At 39.5% G+C, this 22279-nt stretch overlaps 2 protein-coding genes across 2 annotated transcripts; one reads left to right on the top strand and one right to left on the bottom strand.

Annotated features, from left to right (window-relative positions):
• The first annotated feature begins 286 nt into the window (after positions 1-286).
• LOC140933645 (cytosolic Fe-S cluster assembly factor narfl-like) lies at positions 287-11682 on the top strand. Its single transcript, XM_073383251.1, has 16 exons — positions 287-319; positions 449-503; positions 723-805; positions 1568-1622; positions 2241-2312; positions 3504-3625; positions 5140-5212; positions 5337-5388; positions 5791-5832; positions 6773-6847; positions 7017-7073; positions 7547-7616; positions 8778-8871; positions 9368-9412; positions 9546-9576; positions 10058-11682. The coding sequence occupies exons 3-16, from the start codon at positions 745-747 to the stop codon at positions 10127-10129; spliced, it is 921 nt and encodes a 306-aa protein (XP_073239352.1). The 5' UTR covers positions 287-319; positions 449-503; positions 723-744; the 3' UTR covers positions 10130-11682.
• Positions 11670-22173, bottom strand: LOC140933651 (uncharacterized). Its single transcript, XM_073383256.1, has 13 exons — positions 21977-22173; positions 20994-21646; positions 20412-20491; positions 19332-19462; positions 18783-18860; positions 17906-18092; positions 17184-17266; positions 16445-16520; positions 15856-16011; positions 15114-15185; positions 14653-14829; positions 14433-14513; positions 11670-13633 (listed from the first exon to the last, which is right to left on the bottom strand). Exons 2-13 carry the CDS (start codon positions 21638-21640, stop codon positions 12354-12356), a joined length of 3048 nt encoding a protein of 1015 aa, XP_073239357.1. The 5' UTR covers positions 21641-21646; positions 21977-22173; the 3' UTR covers positions 11670-12353.
• Positions 22174-22279: the final 106 nt, after the last annotated feature.

Genomic DNA, 22279 nt, shown 5'->3' with positions numbered 1-22279 from the left:
CAACTTCATTCGCATACATTATCATATCCAAAAACAAAAGAAAACCAAAAATTCCCTGCGATAACAAATTAACTACAACATATGCATACTGAACTTAGGTTTTAATGGACTAAGCAATATCTTGGATGACTAGTTTGCCAATTTATAAATGAAAGATCTTGAATCACAATTGAAGCAACTGCATGACCATAAAGAATGTCCTTTATTCTATGGAAATGGTCATTCTACATTCCTTTTAAATCTACCACCAATCATGAACTTACCAGTACTTTTAATTTTCAGACAGCACAAAAGCTTACAAAGTTCTTTAAAGACTTAGGTAAGATAAAAAGTTTCTACTTTACATCTGTTGATAGTACTTTGCAGCAAGTTATTTTAAAAAGTAACCAAGCTCTTTTACTGGACTGAAATGAATCATTTTCATTTTATATTCAATCTCAAATTTCAGGTGTTGATTATGTATTTGACATCACCTTTTCACGAGATTTCAGTCTGGCTGAAAGGTACGTAAATTGACTCTGTAGACCTAAATTGGAGGGAAAAATTTACCTTAAAAATGTGGGTCTTTAAAAGCATTTTTTTAATGATTAGGAATCAGTTAATAAAAAAAACTTATCTTGTATTAAACAATAATATAATACAATATTATTAGACCCAGTCCTTAAAAATCTGAAAGCAAACAATACCAACTAAAAAATAGCTATTTCTTTTTTCTTTCTCAGTCAAAGGGAGTTTGTACAAAGAATGAAGGATCATCAGTCAGAACAAAAGAATGGGATTCCCATGCTTGCCTCTGCGTGTCCAGGTAAGGGTAATAAAGTTTTGGAGATGACTCAATAATGCCATATTTTTGTAGAATTTCTAATTGAAGGATTGAGATGAACACGTTGTAGTTTGATCATTGTATATGTTACAGGTCAATAAATTCAGGTTAAAAATTTTCAGTCTAGGTTGAATCTCAATTTCCTTTGTCTTCTAGCCCTAGTTATTCATGAATTACTCTTATTACGGCTAGGACACAAAGGAAATTTGTATAGGTAATAGCATGATTGGTAGTGGTATTTGGCATAAATACCACGAGTGATATTTCAAAATTGTCATACGAAATTTCACGAGCCGTTAGGCGAGCGAAATTTGAGAAAATTTTGAAATATCACAAGTGGTATTTATGCCAAATATCACGTACAAATCATGCTATTATCTGTTTATACTACTACCCACAAAGGATTTGTAATTTTCACATGTAGGTATTTCAAATTAAGCTGAAATACCACTGCTCTAAGCCAATCAAATTGCAGAAATTTTTCATGTAGTAGTATAATAACATGAATTTTCAAGCTCATCCTCTGATTTTTTTTTCATTATAATAGAAGAAGGTATTTTGTATTTTGCTTTGAGTTGACGTTTTAAGATCAATGATCATACATACAGCTAATGTAAGGAAGTATAATTTGAGGAGACCTCGAACAGTCAGTTACTGTGGGTCCAGAAATTCAACAGTCCTGTCAACATGAGTTGAAAAACTGAGTGAAAAACTTATTGTTTTTTACCATTTTTTACTTGGCAGGCTGGGTATGTTATGCTGAAAAGACCCATGGAAGTTATATTTTACCTTACATAAGGTATGTGCGGTGCACAAACAGCACTCACTTCATAGTTCTTTACATTTTACAAATCTGACTATAGCAATTTCCATGGCCTATACTCTAATGGACCATCAGAGCTCTCGACCAATCAGTGCGCGCCGTAAAATTGCCTATATTACAAAAAGTGAGTGTGAATCAATGACCTCCATAGAACGTGGCGTTAGGACGTTTCACATTGAAGTCGTGCAATGAACGTCAAAGAGATGTAATAAAAAGTGTGGTGAACATGCAGGACTGTTGTTTCGCTCATCAAAGTCGCTTTTCTTTACTTTTTACTTTCTCCGTTGCAATCGTCATTGTTGTTGCTTCAAGTACGCTATTAAATCAGTGCCTCCTAACGTAGTCGTTCCGCGGACGACAAGGAAAGGCACCAAATAGTGCGATGCATGTTCTTGACGTTGTCGTTGCTGCCACCGTCGTCGTTGTCAATGGTTCCGAATACTAGTGAACTCAAAGGGAACAGCTTATTCTCAATCGCAGTGCTTTTCATTCGCTTTGCATTTTCAAGTTTGTCAATTTAGTTCTTCAAAGAGCAATCAGTGTCTTTAGAAAATAATTCACTTTTATCTCTAATCATCAGTTTGTCTTTTTTAGCACAACAAAATCTCCACAACAAATCATGGGCTCTGTAGTGAAGAGCCATTTTGCTGCATCATTAGAAAAAAGGTAAACCTGTAGAATTTGTAGACGAAACGTATGACGTTGAAATGAATAGGAATTTCCATCGTTTTTTTACACTTTTAGTTATGAAGTATATTAAATCAGGGATTCCCAAAGGGGATGTTTGTGTAACGCTAATGTTTCTTTTTATGGGTTTATTACTGATGTCAGCAAAGGTTTTCAGGACGACTGTTTAAGGTACCCTCCCTCGCAGACGTTCTTTCGGCTTGTCATGCAATCCTCCCCAACGAACGCGTGACAAAGCCCTAAGAACGTCTGCGTGGGAGGATAGACTGAAGAGGGCACTTTGATAGCCTGCGAGCAAGCTCTCCATTTGGGGGATATCGTGAAAAGTACACGCGCGAGTGGCACGCGGGAGGAGACGCGACCGCGGGGGGCGTTCCCTCGCGGGTTCGCCGCTCGCTCGTGCGTTCTTGCGCGGCTCGCTTTGCTCGTCCAAATAGGAGAGCTTGCTCGCATGCTACCACTTTGAGAAACAAACAAACAAACCAAAATGGCTGTCAAATCAATCCAGTTTTATGGCCATTAGTAGCTTCCATGAGTCCCCTGTAGCTCAGTGGTAGAGCATCTGGACTAGTCGGTAACCAGAAAGTCCTAGGTTCCACTCCTGTTGGGAGCACTCGGAAATGAGGGACCTTAAGAGCCGAGGAAGGCGACGGCAGGGAAAACATCGCCTAAAAAGTGAATTCGCGTTCATTCAATCTTCATCGCGACAGTTCCAACTAACTTACTTTGTCAAATTTGGACGAACTCCCTTGGAGTTGAATTCCTTAAAACCATATCCAAGTTCAGAAAGAGAAAGAAAATTTCGTAGTGGCTCGTTTACGTCCTCCATAAAACGTGAAATTAGGTACTTTCACATCGTAGTCATGCTGTGACGGTAAAGAAATGTACAAAAAAGTGTGATGCACGTGCAGAGTTGTTGTTTTGCTAATCTTAACCTATTGCTTTTTTGACGTTTCCGTTGCTGTCGCCGTCGTCGCATCTTAAGGTCCCTATTTTCTTTCTCCCGGGGCGCCTGTGTCACTGACTGAAAAATTATCTTTTTTATGCACTCACCAAGCTTGAAAGTCACCATCACTAGTCTATCACTGTGCACAAATAATGTTGTTTCGTCCCTTTCCTTTCATGAGGTATTTTAAAAGTTTTCTGTGCCTTACCATTTTTCTTGAACAGACCTGACGATATTTACCACGTAACTATTATGCCTTGTTATGATAAGAAACTTGAAGCTTCCAGAGAAGATTTTTATAACGACATATACAGAACCAGAGATGTGGATTGCGTTATTTCTACACGTAAGTTATTGGTTAGCATACTGAACCACTCTTAATTCAGAAGAAAAATAACCACAGCAACTAAAGAAAAACAAGGGTCTCCTGTGATTGGAGCGTGATAGAAAAATTTATATCGGTGAGCGAAGTGACCCGAACGGTGGTCCCTAACCCTAACCCTAACCCTAACCCTAACCCTTTCCCTCCCCATACTACAGCCTCGTTCCCAGGTTCTCTCTCCTACCCGTCTCCCCGTCTCCTACCCTTCACCATTCCCTTCATCGCTGTTCATCAATCTGTTCATCGCTCCGTAGGGACAGGTAGGAGAGAACCCTGGGAACGAGGTTGCCCAGACTACCGCTCGGGTCGCTTCGCTCACCGATTTTTTCTCCTTTTTCCCCCAATGCGGAGCCTGGGGCTCGTTTTCGAAAGTCCCGATAATTAAGGTGGCTCGACTGGATTTTTTGGGGTTGATACCTCCGAACTTTGAGCATTAACTACGTCGGCATGAGTAAAGATATGGAAAAAATGTTACCACAACTGTATTATATAAAGATGAAAATTTCTTATGATCTGGGTTTTATTGCAATCGGAGTCGCCATGGCAACGTAATGACGCCATTACGTTTTTCATTTATCTTTGTGTTTCTCTGTTCCAGGAGTTTTTTGAAGAAATCGCTTTAGGGAGTATGTACCTGCTATAATTGCCTCCATTATGGCATAGTTTGAACAAATTCTATGAGAGCGTTTTCGAAATATTTTGAAATGTAGTTTTAAGAATAATAAAAACAGTGAAATAGCATGCTACCTACACAATTCGCTGATATATTAAGAAAATGATAAGCTTTGGGAACGAGGCTTCATCTCGTAGTGATTTGATTCCATTGAAAACTGCATACAAAAAAAGAGGGGAATTGCTCTGGGCGATCGCGAGTAATAAGAATTTTATTAACTTGCATTCAGCTGCTTTTGATTGGCGTCATTACGTTGCCATGGCGACTCCGATTGCAATAAAACCCAGATCATAAGAAATTTTCATCTTTATATAATACAGTTGTGGTAACATTTTTTCCACATCTTTACTCATGCCGACGTAGTTAATGCTCAAAGTTGGGAGGTATCAACCCCAAAAAATCCAGTCGAGCCACCTTAATGCACCCGCAAAGCTGTTTTGGTTCACATGCAAGATAGAGGTTCCAGTAGTTTTGCATCTAACATGATAAAACTATCAGTTAATGAAACAAAATGGAGTAGTTTGCTAGCCACGAACCGAACTCTTATTCTTTATATTTCGATTTGAATATTTGATTTCGGGCCCGAAAAGTTACCGGGACTTTCGAGAAACGGGTCCCTGGTCCCAAGCTAGACGTGTTCGTTGCCGTTGCCGTCGGTCGTGCGTCGTTTCGCACGCTCTTTGATGTCAGGTATAAATCCTCTAAAGTAAAGTTCCTGGACAGCAGGTGATTGTGGATGAATATGGGTTCAGTTTATTGCTTCTTAGGTTATTAACTCATGTGTAATTCAATTTCTGTTTCGTAGTTGAACTTGAAAAGATGTTTGAAGAAAAAGAAGTTAGCTTTACAGAGCTCGAGAATGCGCATTTAGATAATCTGTAAGTGTACCATTGTTTTCTTGTGGTGTGACTCTTTCTTTTTCATTTTTTTCTTTTTTGTTTTTCCTTTTTTCCTCTGAAAAAGCCCTCTCTAATTTGTCCCCTTTTTTCTGTCATGTCTAAGATTCTCAAGTGTTGACGGAGATGAGCTTGTTGGCCATTCTGGCGGTGGTTCGGTAAGAGTGGTTTTTTAACCCTTTACTAAACGCTAAGATCAAAATTTAATTTCTCATTTGCTGCCCTATTCATTTCTTATAGAAGCAGCGAGGAGAACATATTCAACTTCGTAGCCAAATATAAAATCCCAGCAGTATCCAGCCAGGGTGTCTGTAACAATTATCCCATTGTTCAGTTTTCCTGTAGATCTCTTGTGGGTCATTCGAACTAACGTGATATTTGAAAAGCTTCAGACTCGACTGATCATTCGGATCATTTCAGCTAACCCGACAAAGAACTTTGTGACTTTTTCGTAAATCTCAATTTGTTCAAAATGTTTAGACTCAAGAATGTCCGTATGTTTGTCCTGTTTCACTCAGGAAGAATTGTGCTGTGTTAATATGATTTCACATGTATTTCAGGGAGGTTATCTGGAACATATCTTGACTTTTGCAGCCAGAGAGGCAAGTTGTAACTTATTAGTTTGAGAAAAATTAGAGGATCGTTACATTCCTAGCAGTTTATGTATTCTTGGCCATGTTTCCACTTAACCGTAAAGAATTCCCACTTAGTAGAATAAAAACCCTCTGAAGTTTGACCACGGTTGGAAAAGATATCACGAAGCTAACTTTTTTCCATTTTCGTTTTCAATGTTTTTTAAACTTTTACAGCTACACTGAGAATCTCTGTTAAATTAGCCTTCCACGCAGACGTTCTTAGAACTTCGTCACCCGTTCTTTCACGTGGGAAAGAGGCAGGAAAAAGGCGGGAAAAAGCGGCCGAAGCGTTTTCCTTGAACTTCTTTCCACCTCCCATCGACCCCCACGCACTTTCCTTTCGCCTCTGCCTAGTCTCCCATCGGCACAAAGAGGCGCCGGTGGAGGAGGGAGTTGTAGCAAATAAAAATTCAAATATGAGAAATGACGGGATTGGATGGCATGCTCAAAAAGAACAAGATGAGCAAAGCCTCCTTGCCAAAAATCAGCCCTTTAGTGCAAATTGTTTATGCTCTGATGACGCCAATCCTTCTAAAATTAGTTTGGATCGTAATGTTTACGATCCAGGTCTATGTTGCATAAAACCTTCTTAAGACAAGAGGGCTCTTACCTCTTGTTCTGGAATAATAACCAATTGTTTTGAAATATAGTTAGGAGTTCCCTTAATCTTAAGACGTTTTTTTGCAACCCGGCCTATTTTAGAAGGATATATAATTGTGGTCATTGGAGCATAAAAATGCTTATATCTCCCCGCTAACTTACACTAACAGGCTAAATTTTGGCAAGTAAACATGTCTCATCTTGTTCTTTCTGGGTATGCCACCCTCTCCCATAATTTCACAAATGTAATTTTTGTGACGTCATCACTTCTCTTTGTTGTTCATACTCACTTGTGTCGTTTCATTAGTTGTATGGCAGAACGATAGATGATATCACTTACAAGACACTGAGAAATAAAGACTTTAAGGAAGTCACTTTACAGGTACAGCTAATGTCTTGAATTGGTTACGACCGGAACAGTTCAATGAAATTTTAATTTCCCGCGCCGTAGCCGTTGCTTTTAAATTCCACAACAATATCACACTTGTGAAAGCTTTTTTGAGTTGACTCTTGGTAGAATGATAGTAATCATCCGTTTTTACTCTCGCAAGGTGGACGGTCAAGATGTCTTGAAATTTGCAGCAGCGTATGGATTTAGAAATATTCAGGTGCGTATATTGTGCCAGTGTCACTAGTAATTTGCGCAGCAGTTAGCTAATCTTTTATAAAAAGAAACTTCTGTTATTGTTTCTTTATTCTTCATTCCAAAAACTATGAGGACGATGGGTGAAAGCTGTCCGCTCAACCATACCTGAGATTGTTTGGGTGGACAAGCGTCACTTATGATTGGTTAATGGTTGCCTTGAATACCATCGACCAATCATAACAACGCTTGTCTACCCAAACGATCCCAGAAATCACTGGGGACAAGGCATGTACCCATTTTCCCTGGAGCTTTTGTAGCGGGGAATTACAACAGCTCATTTTGTATGAAAGTGAATATATCAAAGTTAAACCTGTTAAACTTGTTTTGTCTTGGTAACCTAGCGTGAGATCATGCCCTTTCCTTATTATGCGTGGTTATGCTTAACCCGTCTTTACTGATTATTAATTAGTATACTTTTTGTTCGTCTGTTTGTAGAATCTTGTCCAAAAACTCAAGCGTGGCAAATCTCCTTACCATTTTGTGGAAGTTATGGCCTGCCCATCAGGTATGACTCGCAATTTATTTCATTTTATTTTATTTGATCATTGGGTGGGTAACTTAAACCATTGGTGCGTATGAACGTGTATAACAATCAAAGTGAGCTTTGAATACTAGTAAAATAAACCTTTCACAGTCCCATATTTTTCCGTAAGATCGTCAAGCGCTTTGCGTTACGGCAGCCATCTTGGATGAGTTTCAAACTACTTATTAAGGGACAGGGGACGGTTTGCTAGGAAGCGTCTCCCAAATAGTTTTGACATTCATGCAAGATGGCAGCCCGTAACGCAAAGCGCTCGATCTCGACGATCTTACGGAAGAATAGAGGACTGTGGACAGTCTAGTTCTTACGGCCGCGGACGAATTTTCGACCGGCTTAAAAAACGTCACCAGATACTTTCCTCACACGGGATTTACGCTCTATTCACACGGAACTTGGCGTCTAAATTTTCGTATGCGCCCCTGTTAAAGTGGTGCCGTATGAAGAGAACACCAAAACACACGAATTTTTAACCGATCGAAAAATTGTCCGTTGCCGTGTGAAGGTTACCTTAATCAGCCTGTTAGTTCAGGTGTCCAGTTAGTGGGGAGGTGAGTAAAAAGAAATGGGCTCGTTAATTCAAGGCATAAACATTAGCGAATATCTTTCACGCACAGAACATATACAGCTATTTTGAGATAGGTTGTCGAAAAAAAATGTGCACGCAACAATCCCGAAAGGTAACATGGGATATGAACAATACTTTGTTCCTGACGACTGTAGCTGTGGAACCTACTTTTGTTGCTTTCCTTTACCACTCGCAATCACATTTCCATGGCCTTTCCTGCCAATTCTTTCAAATTTCTTTGAAAAACAGAGAACTCAAAACCACCCACAATGACTTTCGGGATTGTCGCGTGCACTTTTTCCGACAACCTTTCTCGAAATAGCTGTAGACGAAAAAGTAAGACGTCTTTAGTCATTGGCGCCCTTAAATGCAGAAGACCGCTCATCTCCGAAAGTATTGCTCTCTAAACTTGCCAAGTGTTTGTCTTACCCTGTAGCTTTGGTTAGGGGTGAAAGCAACGTTATTCTGAATGAGCAATAGCTACAAGACTCCAAAATATGGCTGCTAAATAGGGCTGAGAAGGTGTAAATGTTTTTTGTTTGTCTTATTTTCCGTTACAGGCTGTCTCAATGGAGGTGGCCAAATAAGACCTGGCGACGGGGAAACGTCAAAAGAATTGTTGAGTAGATTGGATGAACTTTATAATTCACTCAGGTATCAACTGCTAGTTGTTTTTTCGTTTGTCATTGCATTTATTGTCTCTTGGTCGTTCAAACTTCAGTAGCTCTAACCCGCTGTTATTGAGAGCGCAGGAGGTATACTTTGACACAGCTTGGACTGAATCGGTTTTGAATGGTGATAAGTTTCAAGTGGGTTGACACTCGTAGTCGTCCAGCAACGACTAAGAAATGTATCAAAAATTGTGGCACACACTGGCTTAGTTGTTGCCCTGCTTACAGCTGTGCGTACTCTTAACCTATCGCTTTTTGACCTTCCCGTTACCGTCGCCATTGCTAAAGCTCCTTACTAACGCGCGAAAGACAAATCATTACCAGGAACGGTTTCGAGGCAATCTTTATTAGTTTGCCATTTCTTTTCAGTCCAAAATGCGACACTTTTCTTTTTTTATAAACGCTAAACCGTATTTTTTTTGTTTTTTTCGTATTACAATTTTGGAGTTGGTGCTAACGTTAATTGTGTTTTCGCTTAGATCAAGAAAACCAAGTGAAAATCCAGCAGTGGAAAAGCTATACGAGTGAGTACCTACAGTAGTCCTTTCAAATTTATCTGTTGGTTGTTTACGAAAATAAAAGATAAATTATATCCAGGCTCTATTTGTATGTTGTCCTTGCCAAACTACTCTTTTTATACTTCTGTACATTTTTCAGTGAATGGCTAGGCGGGGAATCTTCTGAGAAGGTAGGAATATTCACGTCAGTTTCATGAGAAAGAGCAACTGCTGACAATTTAACTATATAGTTTTTAAAAAATGTAGTATAAACCGCCCATTTTTATTTTTTTGACTTCATTTATCGAACGTTCCTGCATTCCGCTCCAGTGAGTTGTCAGCACACAAAGTGTAGCAAGGGGCGCGATCCATTCAACCAAAATTCAGACCAGTCCGACCGGGAAAAGTGGTCCACCTCAAAATATGGACCAGTTTCTTCGAAACTTTTCCGGTTGGACCGAACCGATGCTTTGAGTTTTAGACGAAATTTGCGGAAATTTTGGTTGAATGGATCGCGCCCAAGATTAACGCTCGTGTGGAAAGTTTCATACATATCAATTTATTTTGTCACCGCAAACCTCGGGTTTACAGGAATGCGAGAACGATCCATTTCGCTGCCTTTGACAGAAGTTCTGTCGTGTCACAACTAATTCATCTTGTTCATATACTCAGGCAAGAGAGATGCTTCACACAAAATACCACGAAGTAGAAAAATTAAACACAGCACTCAACATTAAGTGGTAACTTTGGATTAAAGGTGAATGCTGACATCGTTCCGTCTCACGTGGCTTATTAGACGGAATAAAACACCGGTGATAAGACAAGAGAACTGCCTTTTTCAGATTGAACAGCGCGATTGTGTTGGGGACTGCCCGGGAGGATCCTTCTGGTACAGATAGGAAAGTGAAAGTATCGGCAGACCGACCTTTATACATCACATCATCTCGTGCTGTTGGAAGCTGGAAGCAGGAGAGGACCCTGGGAACGAGGTCAGAGTTGCCCCATATAAGGGAATCCAAGACAGTATTGGACTCTGGATTCCTTGTCACTGGAGTTTGGATTCCAGATTCAAGTCGTTCGCTAGCTTCCGGATTTCAAAAGCTGAATTCCGGATACCACAAATATGACGACCAGCACTTCCGGGAAATTCATTCAGGAAACTTCCACCAAGATTTGTCATTGCATAGGATTGCTATGTAGCTGAATTAACCTTCCACTCATGTTCAAATAATGGAAGTTGAACGTTTACCAACAAAGAACTTGACACGTAGGGCAAGTAAACGTGAAAAATACATGGCGCTCATTTCGCTGGACCTAATTCACCTATCGGCCGTTTTTATACTTTTGACACCTTCGGGACGTTATTAAAGCAAAAGTGGCTTTGAGCGACGCAGGTCAACCGGAAGTGACGCTACCAAATTTTTATTTCTTAGTGTCTTTACTCGCATACAGATGATTTGCCCGAAAAGTTGGTCAAAATCACTCCCCAAGATTGCAAAAAGTCCACTTCCGGTTGACTTGCGCCGCTCAAAAACGTCGTTGCGTAAACTCTGTATTCCTTCCGCACGAACTTGGGCAAACTCTTGACTTAGACTACCTTGAACATTCAATACCATAATCACTGGATTAAACGCCGGGGTGTTTGTTAAATTTTACGCTTTTCTAACGGGGTATTTATTTCAAAATCGCATTTCTTTAATGACTGACAAAAATTGCGGTAAATAATTTGTAAATACTATGTGAAACAGAAAGGTGTTTAAAGTTCCACTCTCGCCTATTGTTGCTGATATCTAGTTGTCTGAATGGTGTAGATTTCCGAGTTGTACCAAGTTTTTTTTTCTATAATCCTCGAAAAAACGTAGCATCCTTCTAACTGGGTGCAGCGATTAATCGAGGGCGGCGTTTAAAGAGTAATTACGGTAACGGTTTCCATTCTAAACATGCGAGCAATGTTAGATTGAGAATTATAAGAAAGTAAAACACCAAGCTGAACAATTTGAATTCTACTAGCTGAATTTAATAACGTCACTGACTGAAATAACTTGGTATACGATAAAATGTCCGAAGCATGAGATATACGGACGCCTATTTATTGTTGACCTCGAAGCCTTGCAATTTTACTAACACTCAAAAGTAGTAAACAAATTCAACACACCCTTTATCTTAAATAACTGGGACAATTTTTCGAATAAAAGACAATAATGCGTGGATTGAAGACCCACTAGTTACTTAAAAAGATTTTATGCTAAGCTGTAAAACTGTACTTTTGAAAATAAAGTCATTGAGTAAATCATCAATTTTCGTATATTATTTTTTTAAAAAACATATATAATGAAATAAAATATTGTTCTGCCAATGACTGGTATTTTAAAATAAAAATAAAAAATTCGTATATCAACTCCCCTCCCATCTGCAAAACAGAAAGAAATCTCGCTACCCTCAGTAACGTAAGAATTGCTAAATAGCTCTAGCTCTAAAACTTATGATGGGCGGCCAACATACTAAAATTCTATCCAATTTCTGTGCCAAAAAATGTATACAAAATATTGATAAAAAATATTCTTAACTGGAAACAGATACAGTAGAAAAGTGTTGCAAAGGTAAAAACTCTTCGAAAATTTTGAACTCGGTGTCGAGAAATCAATTAGAATACTTATGAAAAGTAGGATTTTTTTATATTATCTTGCGTTCCGGCGTTAGTTATCTTTTTCCTTCTATTTTGATACCACTATCAACATTCTGATTTCGGCCTTGAGACTGTCTCCTCAAGTGCTATGAATTCAACTTTTCTGTCCTTTAACGGCGCTTTCAGCGAAGTACGTCTAAAGGATTACTGTCAAGAGGTAATCTGTTCCAGTTTACTTGACGTAAGACAAACAGCCATATCAAGAAAATTTCAGTCTTTTTCAAGAACATCTAAACTTCCCAAAGCGTCGAAGACCACTAAATTAGAATAATTCTTATTCACCTAACTGGGTTGATGACTGTTTAGAGGAAGAGACAGACGTTTAGAAACATCTGCTAAAAGTTGGACCGTGGTGGTGGGTGTTTCTATAGGAACAACTTTGTTAATGTCTGTGAGTTTCATCACCGGGGTGTTAAACTGAAGGTGCGCCAAACTTCCAGATACTGGAGAAGAAGAGAACATTTCAACGCTGCTAAGGTGATGCGTGGTTGGAAGTTGAATGGTTAAGGCTTGATTCGATGGGATTGCGTTACCCGAATTTACTGGTTGGTTTCCCGCCAACGGTTGCTGGACGTCACCCATTGTCATGCAAGGTGTCGTGAATTCAACTACTGAAGACACTTGGGACAAATCCATGTTACCAGGCTCTGGAGTAGGAGTGAGAGACCTGGGACTATACAGCAGTGGTGTGTTGACTGTTTGCCCCATTACCTTGATTAGCTGGTCAGGAGAAGGCGTGGAATTGCCCGAGGGAGGTGTGGCTGTGGCCCAAAGGACTGGCCCTCCGTCACCCGGTTGGGCAGGAATCTGAAGGAAGATAGTGTTACTAGGACACGAGTTGTTAACTTGAATGGGGCGTTCAGTGGCTGGAAGAATAGGAGTCGGCGTCAACGCGTGCGGATTGGACATGGAATTTAGTGCACAGTTGTTCTGAAATTGAATCGGCGAGGGCGTGGCAGAAGCCTGACGGGAGCTCTGTAAAGATCCAGGGTCTTTCCACGGAGACTTTAACTTGCTGTAATAGCTAAGTGGTTTAAGAGGGCTTACGTCGTCGATAAGACTAGCCTGAATGGCAACTGAAGACTGTTCTACAAGCTCATCATAAGGTAAAGGAGACGACGATTGGTGTACCATCATGGGACGGCTTGGTCCTGGGTTAGGGAATGCCTTCTCCAACTGACGTTCCATGCGTTTCCACAGTTCATCCTGTGAATCAAATCCTCGCTGCTCTTCTAACAGTTTCTGTTGTTTCTGTCTCTCCAGTAAAATCTTTTGTTCAGGAGAGGAATGATCAAGAGAAGCCTTTGGACTTGATTGTTTTGGGCTGCAGGGCGTAAGATCCTTTCTTCCATCATCAATGCTTTTGAACGGCGAAGTGGATGAATGTGAGAATCCGTTGTCGGTCTTCTGCAGGATTGTCGAAAAATCGTCGGCGCTTCGCCTTCGCTTGGGCTCTGGAGCATCTTCAAGTTCCGCTGTACCAGAGATAAACAGTGACCGCCGACTTTTTCTGGCATCAAAATCATCCGAGTGTCTGCATGCGGACAGCAGCTGTGACATTCGTGAGAAGAGTTAAAGATAAAAAGAGCCAAAAATAACTCAGAAAGGGTACATTAACTTTGCAAATGATCTCTCGGGTTGAAAAAGCCGTTAATAATCATGAGTTTGACAAATTAAGTACCGACAAATCTTCAACATCGAGAACAAGTTCTCCACTATGAACCCGCTGACACAGGTCTGGTCAAAATTTTGAACGGGCGAATTTTTCACCTGTGAAACCCGTTTACACGCTATCGCGAAAATTCTGTAATCAAGGCTGTCACTAAGATTTCAAGTTGCCAGGGAAATACAACACAGTAGGCGGGGAATCACACAGCGAGGGATTTCTTTTGGTGGGCCACGTTCATAGCAGCCGGTGAAAATCCCCGGCCCCCGTCTCTTAATGACAGCCCTGTCAGTAATGTTACATTGCTGTTTACACCAGTCCGTACAAATTTTGCCATTGTCAGCATTGGAATGGCTTTTCTTTTATCACAGGCGCGTAAATAGGCTCCAGGCGTTTACCGCACAAACTGTGTGCACGGTTCAGGTGTTTACACGTGTCCGCGTAGAGGTGGAACCGTACCGGTCAAAAATGTTCACCTACTTCTGATCAGGTCAAAAACTTGCATGGATCCTTGCAAGTGGTGTTTAAGAGTTTTGAAAGAGGAAGGTTACACGCGAGTGAGCCGCGAAGGATTGTCCTTGACCCTCGTTCCGAGTTTAATTTTCCTTCCCCTCCTGAGTATGGGGGAAATTGTTCCTTTTAGATTACAGTTTGATAAAGATAGTGAGTAAATAACCAGGTAAATAAAAGGATATGATCTGGGTATTGCTGGTGTAGTTTTTTCAGCTCCGCGCGGAATTTTGCCTCTGTCGGGCTCGCGGCAGACGGATCAGCACCTGTCAATTCAGGGGGAAAAAAATGCCAGTTTAGTTTCTGGAAAACCTTACATTACAGTACAGTAAATATATTACAATATAACCAACATCGCCTTCTCTGAGCCGCATTTGTGCAATCTGCACCCATAAATGAACTTACCGTAAGAGGCCGTAAGTTCTTGAACTGAAAAGCCATCTTCCTCGCCACCACAATGTTTTTTAGTACCAAGAACTCTTTCTGATTGTGAACGAGGCAGCTTGCATTTGCTAGCATCTGGATCCTCTGATCTGAGCTGCTGTTGACTCGGCCTCCGCCTTATAAGGCGCCCTACAGCACCTGTCAAAGATAACACAACTTGTGTCACGCAATCCGCAAACTGGAATTTCTTTGAATTAAAATCTGCGAGGGACCGGGAACGAGTGTAGAGTGTAAACATGTCAGCTGCAAAGGATCTTTACTTAGACATTCTTCAAGGAATCTCACGGTAAGTGTTCCATTTTTAATCTTCAACGATTTTTTTTCTTTAGAACTTGGACTGTATGCGTGTGTTTGACTAGCAGTGCAAGATGTAGCAGTATCATATCACTCTATTTGTGGCATATTTAAAGTTCTTCACTTACTTTCTCCTTCATCAAGGCCACGGCTTTTCTCTGCGCAGATTCTCTTTACTGATGGTGGTTTTTGAATTTCATCTAAAGGGAAAATCAAACCAAAGAGTTCAATATTTAAGTACTTTATGGTACAGAAACTTCTTTCTTCTTTGTGAGGAAATTACACTACTTCTCGGGACTTGCAGTTTACAATTTTACTAAGGAGTGGCAAATTCCATGAAGTGCAGATGCAGACATCCTTTTGGCACATCACACAATCATGAAGCCTTCCAAACATTGGGGAGGATCGTGCGATGAGCCAAAAGGATGTCTGAATGTGAAGCCATGAGGGGGCAGGTGGGGCTGGCCTGGGTGCCAGGGTGACTTTTTTGTAGGGTTGGAACATTGTGGACGCCCATACCCATAATTTTATTCCTATGGCCATGGTGCAACAAAGGTGCTGTCCAGTAGCCTGCACAGGCTAGTAACTTGCCTGAAGGGCAAGTGTTTTGTAAATTTTCATCTTCGATGTCAACTGATGGTACATATGTACATGTCATTACAAAAGAACAAACTTAAAGGCCATTGTGGCATCACAGAACCAATAATCTCTCTGCAAGTTTAAACAGTTTAAACAAGTGGAAAATGTTGGTTGCTCACTCTTAGGTTTCGACTATAGTGCCTTAACTGAGAACTTTTTTATTTCTGGTTTTGAAGTTCAACAGCGAAGCTATGGCAAAAGGAACAGATTTTTTATGCGTGGTATACTTACCTTGGGTATAGGCCACTAGTTCTAACTTGTCAGGGTCAATTCCTATCCATCTAAAACCAGGTTTCCTTCCGGTCTGAATGCTATGAATATGAACTTTTTCTATAAGCTGGAGACTTGACAAAATGTTGGCAATATCATAGAGTCGTCGAACTTTGGCTGTTGAGGAAAATAGTTTTGTTATGAACATGTTTAGGGTTCTCCTTAAGTGATACTACTGGGGTAAAAAGATAGTTCCAAATTGACACTAATTAAGTTCTTTGCATACTCTTAAGTGGCATAGTAAGTACTGCAAACAAAGATATCAGATCATCCATCTAGTAGTTGCCCACGAGAGATTAAAAAAAAATGGGAAATTTTAAAACCATCAACCCAAAGAGTAGTTGTTATTGCTTACAAAAGGTTCGAACTATGAGGCTTTGACTTGGAACATTTTGGTGTTTTGGATAGGTGGTTGTTATGAGTGGTGGATGTTTACAAGAGGTGGTCGCACATGGAGGTTTGACTTTATTTGATTAAAGGTGAGTAATGGTTAAAAACATACATCTACAAAAAAAAGTCTAAACTGATTTGGCTGTTTAAATTATCTTACTTTTATACTTTGTCTGGCCTTCTTCTTCATCTCCTATCAAGACATTGGCTGCATCCTCCAAAGTTACATATCGATTCTGATTGAACCAAAGTGACAATTCTGTTTAACCTTTGTATCATTATTAATTTTTTTTGTCATTGTAAACATCTCTTGTTATTAGTATAGGTAACAGCATGATTTGTAGCGATATTTGGCATAAATACCACATGCCATGTTTCAAAATTATTATGAGTAATTTCACGAGCCATTAGGCGAGTGAAATTTGAGACAATTTTGAAATATCACAACTCAGCGTGCAAAGAAAGTAGTGTCCGATAGCCCGGGGCTAGTGGATTTTGCTATCGGGCTAGTGAAATCTGTTTTTAACTTGCCCGACGGGCAAGTTATGTTCTTTGAGGAATTCGAATAACAGAAGAAGTGTGAAATCAATTCTGCTCGATGAAAAGCTTTTGGGGCTAGTTGAAATGACGTCTGGGCTAGTAAATGCTAGCTTCAGCTTGCCCGAATGGCAAGCTGTAAAAATGATTTTCTTTGCACCCTGGGTCTTTATGCCAAATATCACATACATACAAACAATATACTACTACCCCAAAAAGGTTTGTAATTTTCACATGTAGGTATTTCAAATTAAGCTGAAATACCACTGCTCTAAGCCAATCAAATTGCACACATTTATCATGTAGTAGTATAACATATGAAATATCATGTGGTGAATAATAACATGTGAGCTTGACTTCACCTCAGAAACAAGAAACATCATTAGGAATTTTTGACTGAGCACTCCTAGGGACTTGTCTTTCCTGCAGTACTCACTTATGTTTTCTGCCCAGAAATAATAAAAACACAGTAAAAAAGAAGTTTAGTGACAAATTTGAAGGTGAGGCAAGCATGAACCTTAAGAAATGCAAAGATATTTTCAGAAGCACATTCTTTCAAAATCATAAAAAAATTGTTGCATTAAATCTTCACTGGAAATGCAATCCACAAAATAAATGCACTTGTTTTCGCTTTTATTTATGGACAAAATCAGTTTAAAAACCTAGTGTACTCACCATGGTATGACTGTCTGGATATCAAAGAACTCACTCCTTATCATAAACTATTATGTTTCTTTAAAAAATAGCCCACACTCGATATATCAAAATAAATAAGTGACTCTGATGCTTTGTGGTCATGTTTCTATATCTGGTTTTCTCTGTTCTCACATCTGGTAATCAGGGGACAATAGAATCAAGAAAAACTTGCAAATCTCTTTGTTAGGCCTATGAATAAGTCATGTTCAAATTTTGAAAATCAAGCATTAGCTATTAGGTAAAGAATTGAAAATGTTGCGTAAATGTACAATGCCAAACTATTGTTATGGAAGCAAATTTAAGAAAAGAATTTGAAAGAAAATGCATGATTTATAAGCAGACTAAGAGTAAATGCTAATCTGTTAAATTCTCAAAGACATTTTTATACCTTTGTACTTTGGCTTTTTGTTGGTGCTTTCATCTGCTGCAGTGTCTTGCATGGGTGGTGGTGGCATAAGACTTTGATCCACTCCTACTGTTGGAGTTAGGGAGTGGACAAGATTCATGACATTTGTATCCTTTGGCAGAAGTAAAGGCAATTTGGAAGATGGTGGAATGATTGGAGCCTTCTTTGCCTGAAATATGCAATATGTTATATCAACTCACTTGTTAGCTTTTTAAAACCTACATCTGTTAATGTACATAGGTTGACCTGGCTGTGTGACATGCAGAGCAACACAGGGTTTTATCTAGAAGGTGGCTGTTGGCAAATTTTACCAGCTAAAAATGAGCTTACACCTGATGCAAATAACACAGGAAAACAAAGACATAGGGTAATTTTTAAGTTGAAGTTAAGTAAAAAGCTGGCTAGACTAACAAAAATCTTAATAAGCCTGCCTACTTAGCTTTTCCTTAGGTACATCCTTGATAACAATGCAAACACTTGAAGGGGTGGCAGGAGTGAAGTTCTCATGAGCAACTCCTAATGACATCAAAATTTAATGAAGGAGTATGTGAAATGAGTTTAAAAGGCTCCTTTGTCAGATGTCACGGGTGAATCTTGATTTGCTATGGTTGCCTCAGAACTTAATGACACTGCTATGAGCAGATGTCAAATTCTCCCTTTGACTCACAATGAAAACTGCTCAGAGAATCTAGGGTTTTTGTTGGATGTCAATCAGGGCTCAATTCCACACATCCCTTAGAGTTTGCCCCTTGGTTACAAGCACCACAAGGAAATTTAGAAGAAGGATCCAGTTTGGGGCTCTTTTTCAAATCAGTAACAAGTTAAGCAGCAGTACATAGTATGTACAAAAATCAGTTACCTTTTCCTTTTTGGGTTTGGGGTTTTCCTTCCTTGAAGGTGAAGGCTTCAACTGAAAACCCTGTGACACAGCATAATTCTGTGTGTAACAAAAAAAGTTCAAGTAATTTAGTCAAAATTACTCCAGGTATATGATATATGCCCCATTCACACCAACTAAACAGGTTAAAAAGTGAAAAGCAATGATGGAAAGTTGGAACTCAGATTTTTACATGTACACGATATTCAAAAAAATTTAACTTACTCTGTAATTTGCACATAATTTGCAATAGAAGAAGTCCGTAACCAGCTTTTATGAAGAAGACAATTTTGAACCATGTTTAACTAAACAGCTTTTAACCATGTTTAAGCTTTGGTGTGAATGGGGTTATAGATACCAGTACCAGAAAGCTACAAAAATTCAACCAACATGCTGAGTAAGTTACTGTCATGCCTGTCACACACAGTTTGACATCTTCTTTACTATGCCATCCTATTGCAAAGTTCACTACGTTTGTCATGTTAACTTTTGCTTAATGAAGTAAACTCATTACATATGTGTCTAAATTACCTTAAGTTTCACTAGAGTAGTGGGTAGTCTTGATTTCCCATGCCAGACATATCTGTTCTTTGCATATCTGGTGATTACTTCTACACTTTCCAGTACATTAACAATGTCATATATACGTCTTCTTTCTACACCTACAGAAGATTTCAAATAATTTGTTAATTACAAGTACATATATTACTTAAACTGTGGCATTTTTACCTCAGCTTGTTTTTGCAGCAAAAAGTCCATCGAAATTTAGCCGGAGAAATCTGCGTAGTAGCCGGAGAATTCTCCGATCTCCGATGCCTAATGAACACCCTGGCAGGTACACATGTCCAAGGAAGGAGGGAACGTTAAAGTGGAATGATGTACTACTGATAGTATACTTTCAAATGAAGCACGTGTGTGTTAGACGGGAAATATTTTGCGGAAGATCACACCCTTGAAGTTCCCAAACTAAGGTAAAGCCAAAGGTATCCTGATGAACATGGTCAGGGTGCAAAAAAAATCATTTTTACAGCTTACCATTTGGGCAAGCTGAAGCTAGCATTTACTAGCCCAGACGTCATTTCAACTAGCCGCAAAAGCTTTTCATCAAGCAGAATTGATTTCACACTTCTTCTGTTATTCAAATTCCTCAAAGAACATCACTTGCCCGTTGGGCAAGTTAAAAACAGATTTCACTAGCCTGACAGCAAAATCCACTAGCCCCCGGCTATCGGACACTACTTTCTTTGCACGCTGATGGTACACCTCCCCATCATGGATATGTCCCTTGGTATCAAGGATACCAAACAATATTTACATGCAATTTCTAGCTCTGTAAAACAGGCATCTCTGTAAATGGGCACTTGGCTCTTTAGTTGCATTAAGGAGGTTTGACTGCTGAAGTATCACTTATAAAGTGCTTGTTGGCTTATCCTCTGCATAAATTCTCAACTGTTTTAGGCTTGGGGTCTTGCTCTGCTCCAGGAAAATTTAAGAGAGCCCTTAATTAAAAGCTATGTACCTGTGGAATATTTGGAACTGCTTATAATTGAGCATGTCCCTGTCTTATGATTCATCTATATTTTTATTTTATATTAATAGAGTCTTTCTTACTGAGATCCTTTGCGACGTCATCCAAGCTAATTTCAATAAATTCATTCCTCTTTGGATATTCTGGGTATTTTGAGAGAAACCTGTTGCAAATAGAGCATACATACTTGTCTAGAAATACAAAACAGTAGTTTAAGCTACATGCACTTTGAAATTAAGTTACACATTTATGTTTACTTGCTACTTATGTCAAATGATCTCAAGTTATGTTTCTTCTAAATACTATCCACCAGACTTTTGTTTTGAGAAACTTAAATTATCGTGACTTCATTAATTAGAAAGCTTCTAAAATGAGTAAGCCATTACATGTGTAACGCAAGGTTGTTGTCATGCCATTTTCTGTTTGCCTTTTAATTTTAATTTTATGGAAGGTTTCTGTGAAAATTAGTCCTAATCTCGCCTCCAAGGGAAATAAACTATTTAACATCAAGGAAGCATCAGAACAGAACAAAAACAGCAACTATTTTGGCGCGTAAACAAAACGCGTCCACTGTCATTACAAATTCAAACATTGCCACCTCTCGCCAAATTTGGCGCTAAACAGTTAATCACTAGCAACGCTCATATCTCCAATTTTCTACTTACTTCTGACACAAAAGGCCAAGCGATTTGTCCTTTCTGCTAACAGTTATCTTGTTTCCTCCGCAATCAAGTTGGGAAGACTCTTCTTTTATGAATTTTTCGTCTACAAGAGCTTCAGACTGTTTTGAATTTGAAATTAGCGAGCTCGCCGCCATGTGAAGTGCCTCGAAGGTGTTAGAATTTTGACCAGGAAAGAGTTCCCTTTTCTTTATCTCGCGATCGCGAATTGCCGGGCTTGCAGCACTAACAAGCATTTTAAGATTAGCTGTAGGTGTGAGTGGATCATCACCGGTTTGATTTGTGCAGTTCTTTGATGTATCTGCTAACTTTGGCGGGGTAGCGGGAAGTCCTTGATTCCAAACACTGTTCAGCAGCTGACTTGTAATTTGATGTTTGCAATCTTCGATGCCAGCAACCGGCATATTCTTTTCCTCCTGCACGAGTGACTCATCAGAAACCATTTTATTCGCCTCGCAATTTGTAGCTATCGACGAGAGTTCCGCCAGCGAAGGATATCTGGCTAAAGGGATTGATTGTGATGAGCTGTTACACTCGCTGTCCGTATCATCAAAATCACTAACGTCTGGGTTCATTTTATCGTCGTTGGCATCCCAGCCTTCAGGAGTTAATAAAACTCGGTTTGATTCCATGTTACCCTTGAAATCATTGAAAGGAAATTTGGATTAGTTTAGCTGGAGGTACAAACAGATGAAATGTATCGTAGTATTAAAATATTCATCTGCTTACTCGTTACAAATTAGATCTCTGATCATGACATACGTTATCTTTGATCTTAAAAACGTTACCAGTTGTCAACAATCACATGATAGTTTTGAAAATCAGTTAATCATTTTCTAAGAAGAAGAAATTTATGCACAAAATATACTTAACATATTTGAGAGCTGACGAAAGACTCGAAAAGCTGGAGCGGGAACACTGAAAGTTCGTGTCGATCGAAGTGATCACGTTAACGTTATGTACCTCACCTCTTTACTAACCTCTGTCAAATGCTTATTGAAAAGCAGCTAACACAGCGACGTCGATACTTCATAGAGGTGGAAAAATTCACTTTGAGGGCATTTAGAAGCCAAAACGGCTGCAGTAATCACCTCGCCTTTCTTTAGAAGTACAATGGAATCGCTTTGTAGCGGTTGTGACTTTTGGCGCGTTCAATTTTACGCGGGGATTTCGGGTCGTCACCCTCCGTCCCTTTGTTAGCCAATGACATTCACTATTTTTCATCATGTGATCTATACATATATCAGGCCAGGTAGCTTAGCTCGCTTTCG

Source organism: Porites lutea, chromosome 4, assembly GCF_958299795.1.
Source record: "Porites lutea chromosome 4, jaPorLute2.1, whole genome shotgun sequence".
Taxonomy (NCBI): domain Eukaryota; kingdom Metazoa; phylum Cnidaria; class Anthozoa; order Scleractinia; family Poritidae; genus Porites; species Porites lutea.
Note: the sequence above shows the minus strand (reverse complement) of the source record. Positions and strands in the feature narration are given on the sequence as shown.

What these genes read in the sequence shown, in the direction of transcription:
- LOC140933645 (XM_073383251.1), top strand. Translation starts at nt 745, where the DNA reads ATGAAGGATCATCAGTCAGAACAAAAGAATGGGATTCCCATGCTTGCC. An exon ending in TGACTTTTGCAGCCAGAGAG is followed by an intron (nt 5,833 to 6,772) that starts GCAAGTTGTAAC and finishes TCGTTTCATTAG; the next exon opens with TTGTATGGCAGAACGATAGA. An exon ending in GCAGTGGAAAAGCTATACGA is followed by an intron (nt 9,413 to 9,545) that starts GTGAGTACCTAC and finishes TACATTTTTCAG; the next exon opens with TGAATGGCTAGGCGGGGAAT.
- LOC140933651 (XM_073383256.1), bottom strand. Translation starts at nt 21,640, where the DNA reads ATGGAATCAAACCGAGTTTTATTAACTCCTGAAGGCTGGGATGCCAAC. An exon ending in CTTGGCCTTTTGTGTCAGAA is followed by an intron (nt 20,492 to 20,993) that starts GTAAGTAGAAAA and finishes TATTTGCAACAG; the next exon opens with GTTTCTCTCAAAATACCCAG. An exon ending in TGGCCTTGATGAAGGAGAAA is followed by an intron (nt 14,830 to 15,113) that starts GTAAGTGAAGAA and finishes TATCTTTGACAG; the next exon opens with GTGCTGTAGGGCGCCTTATA.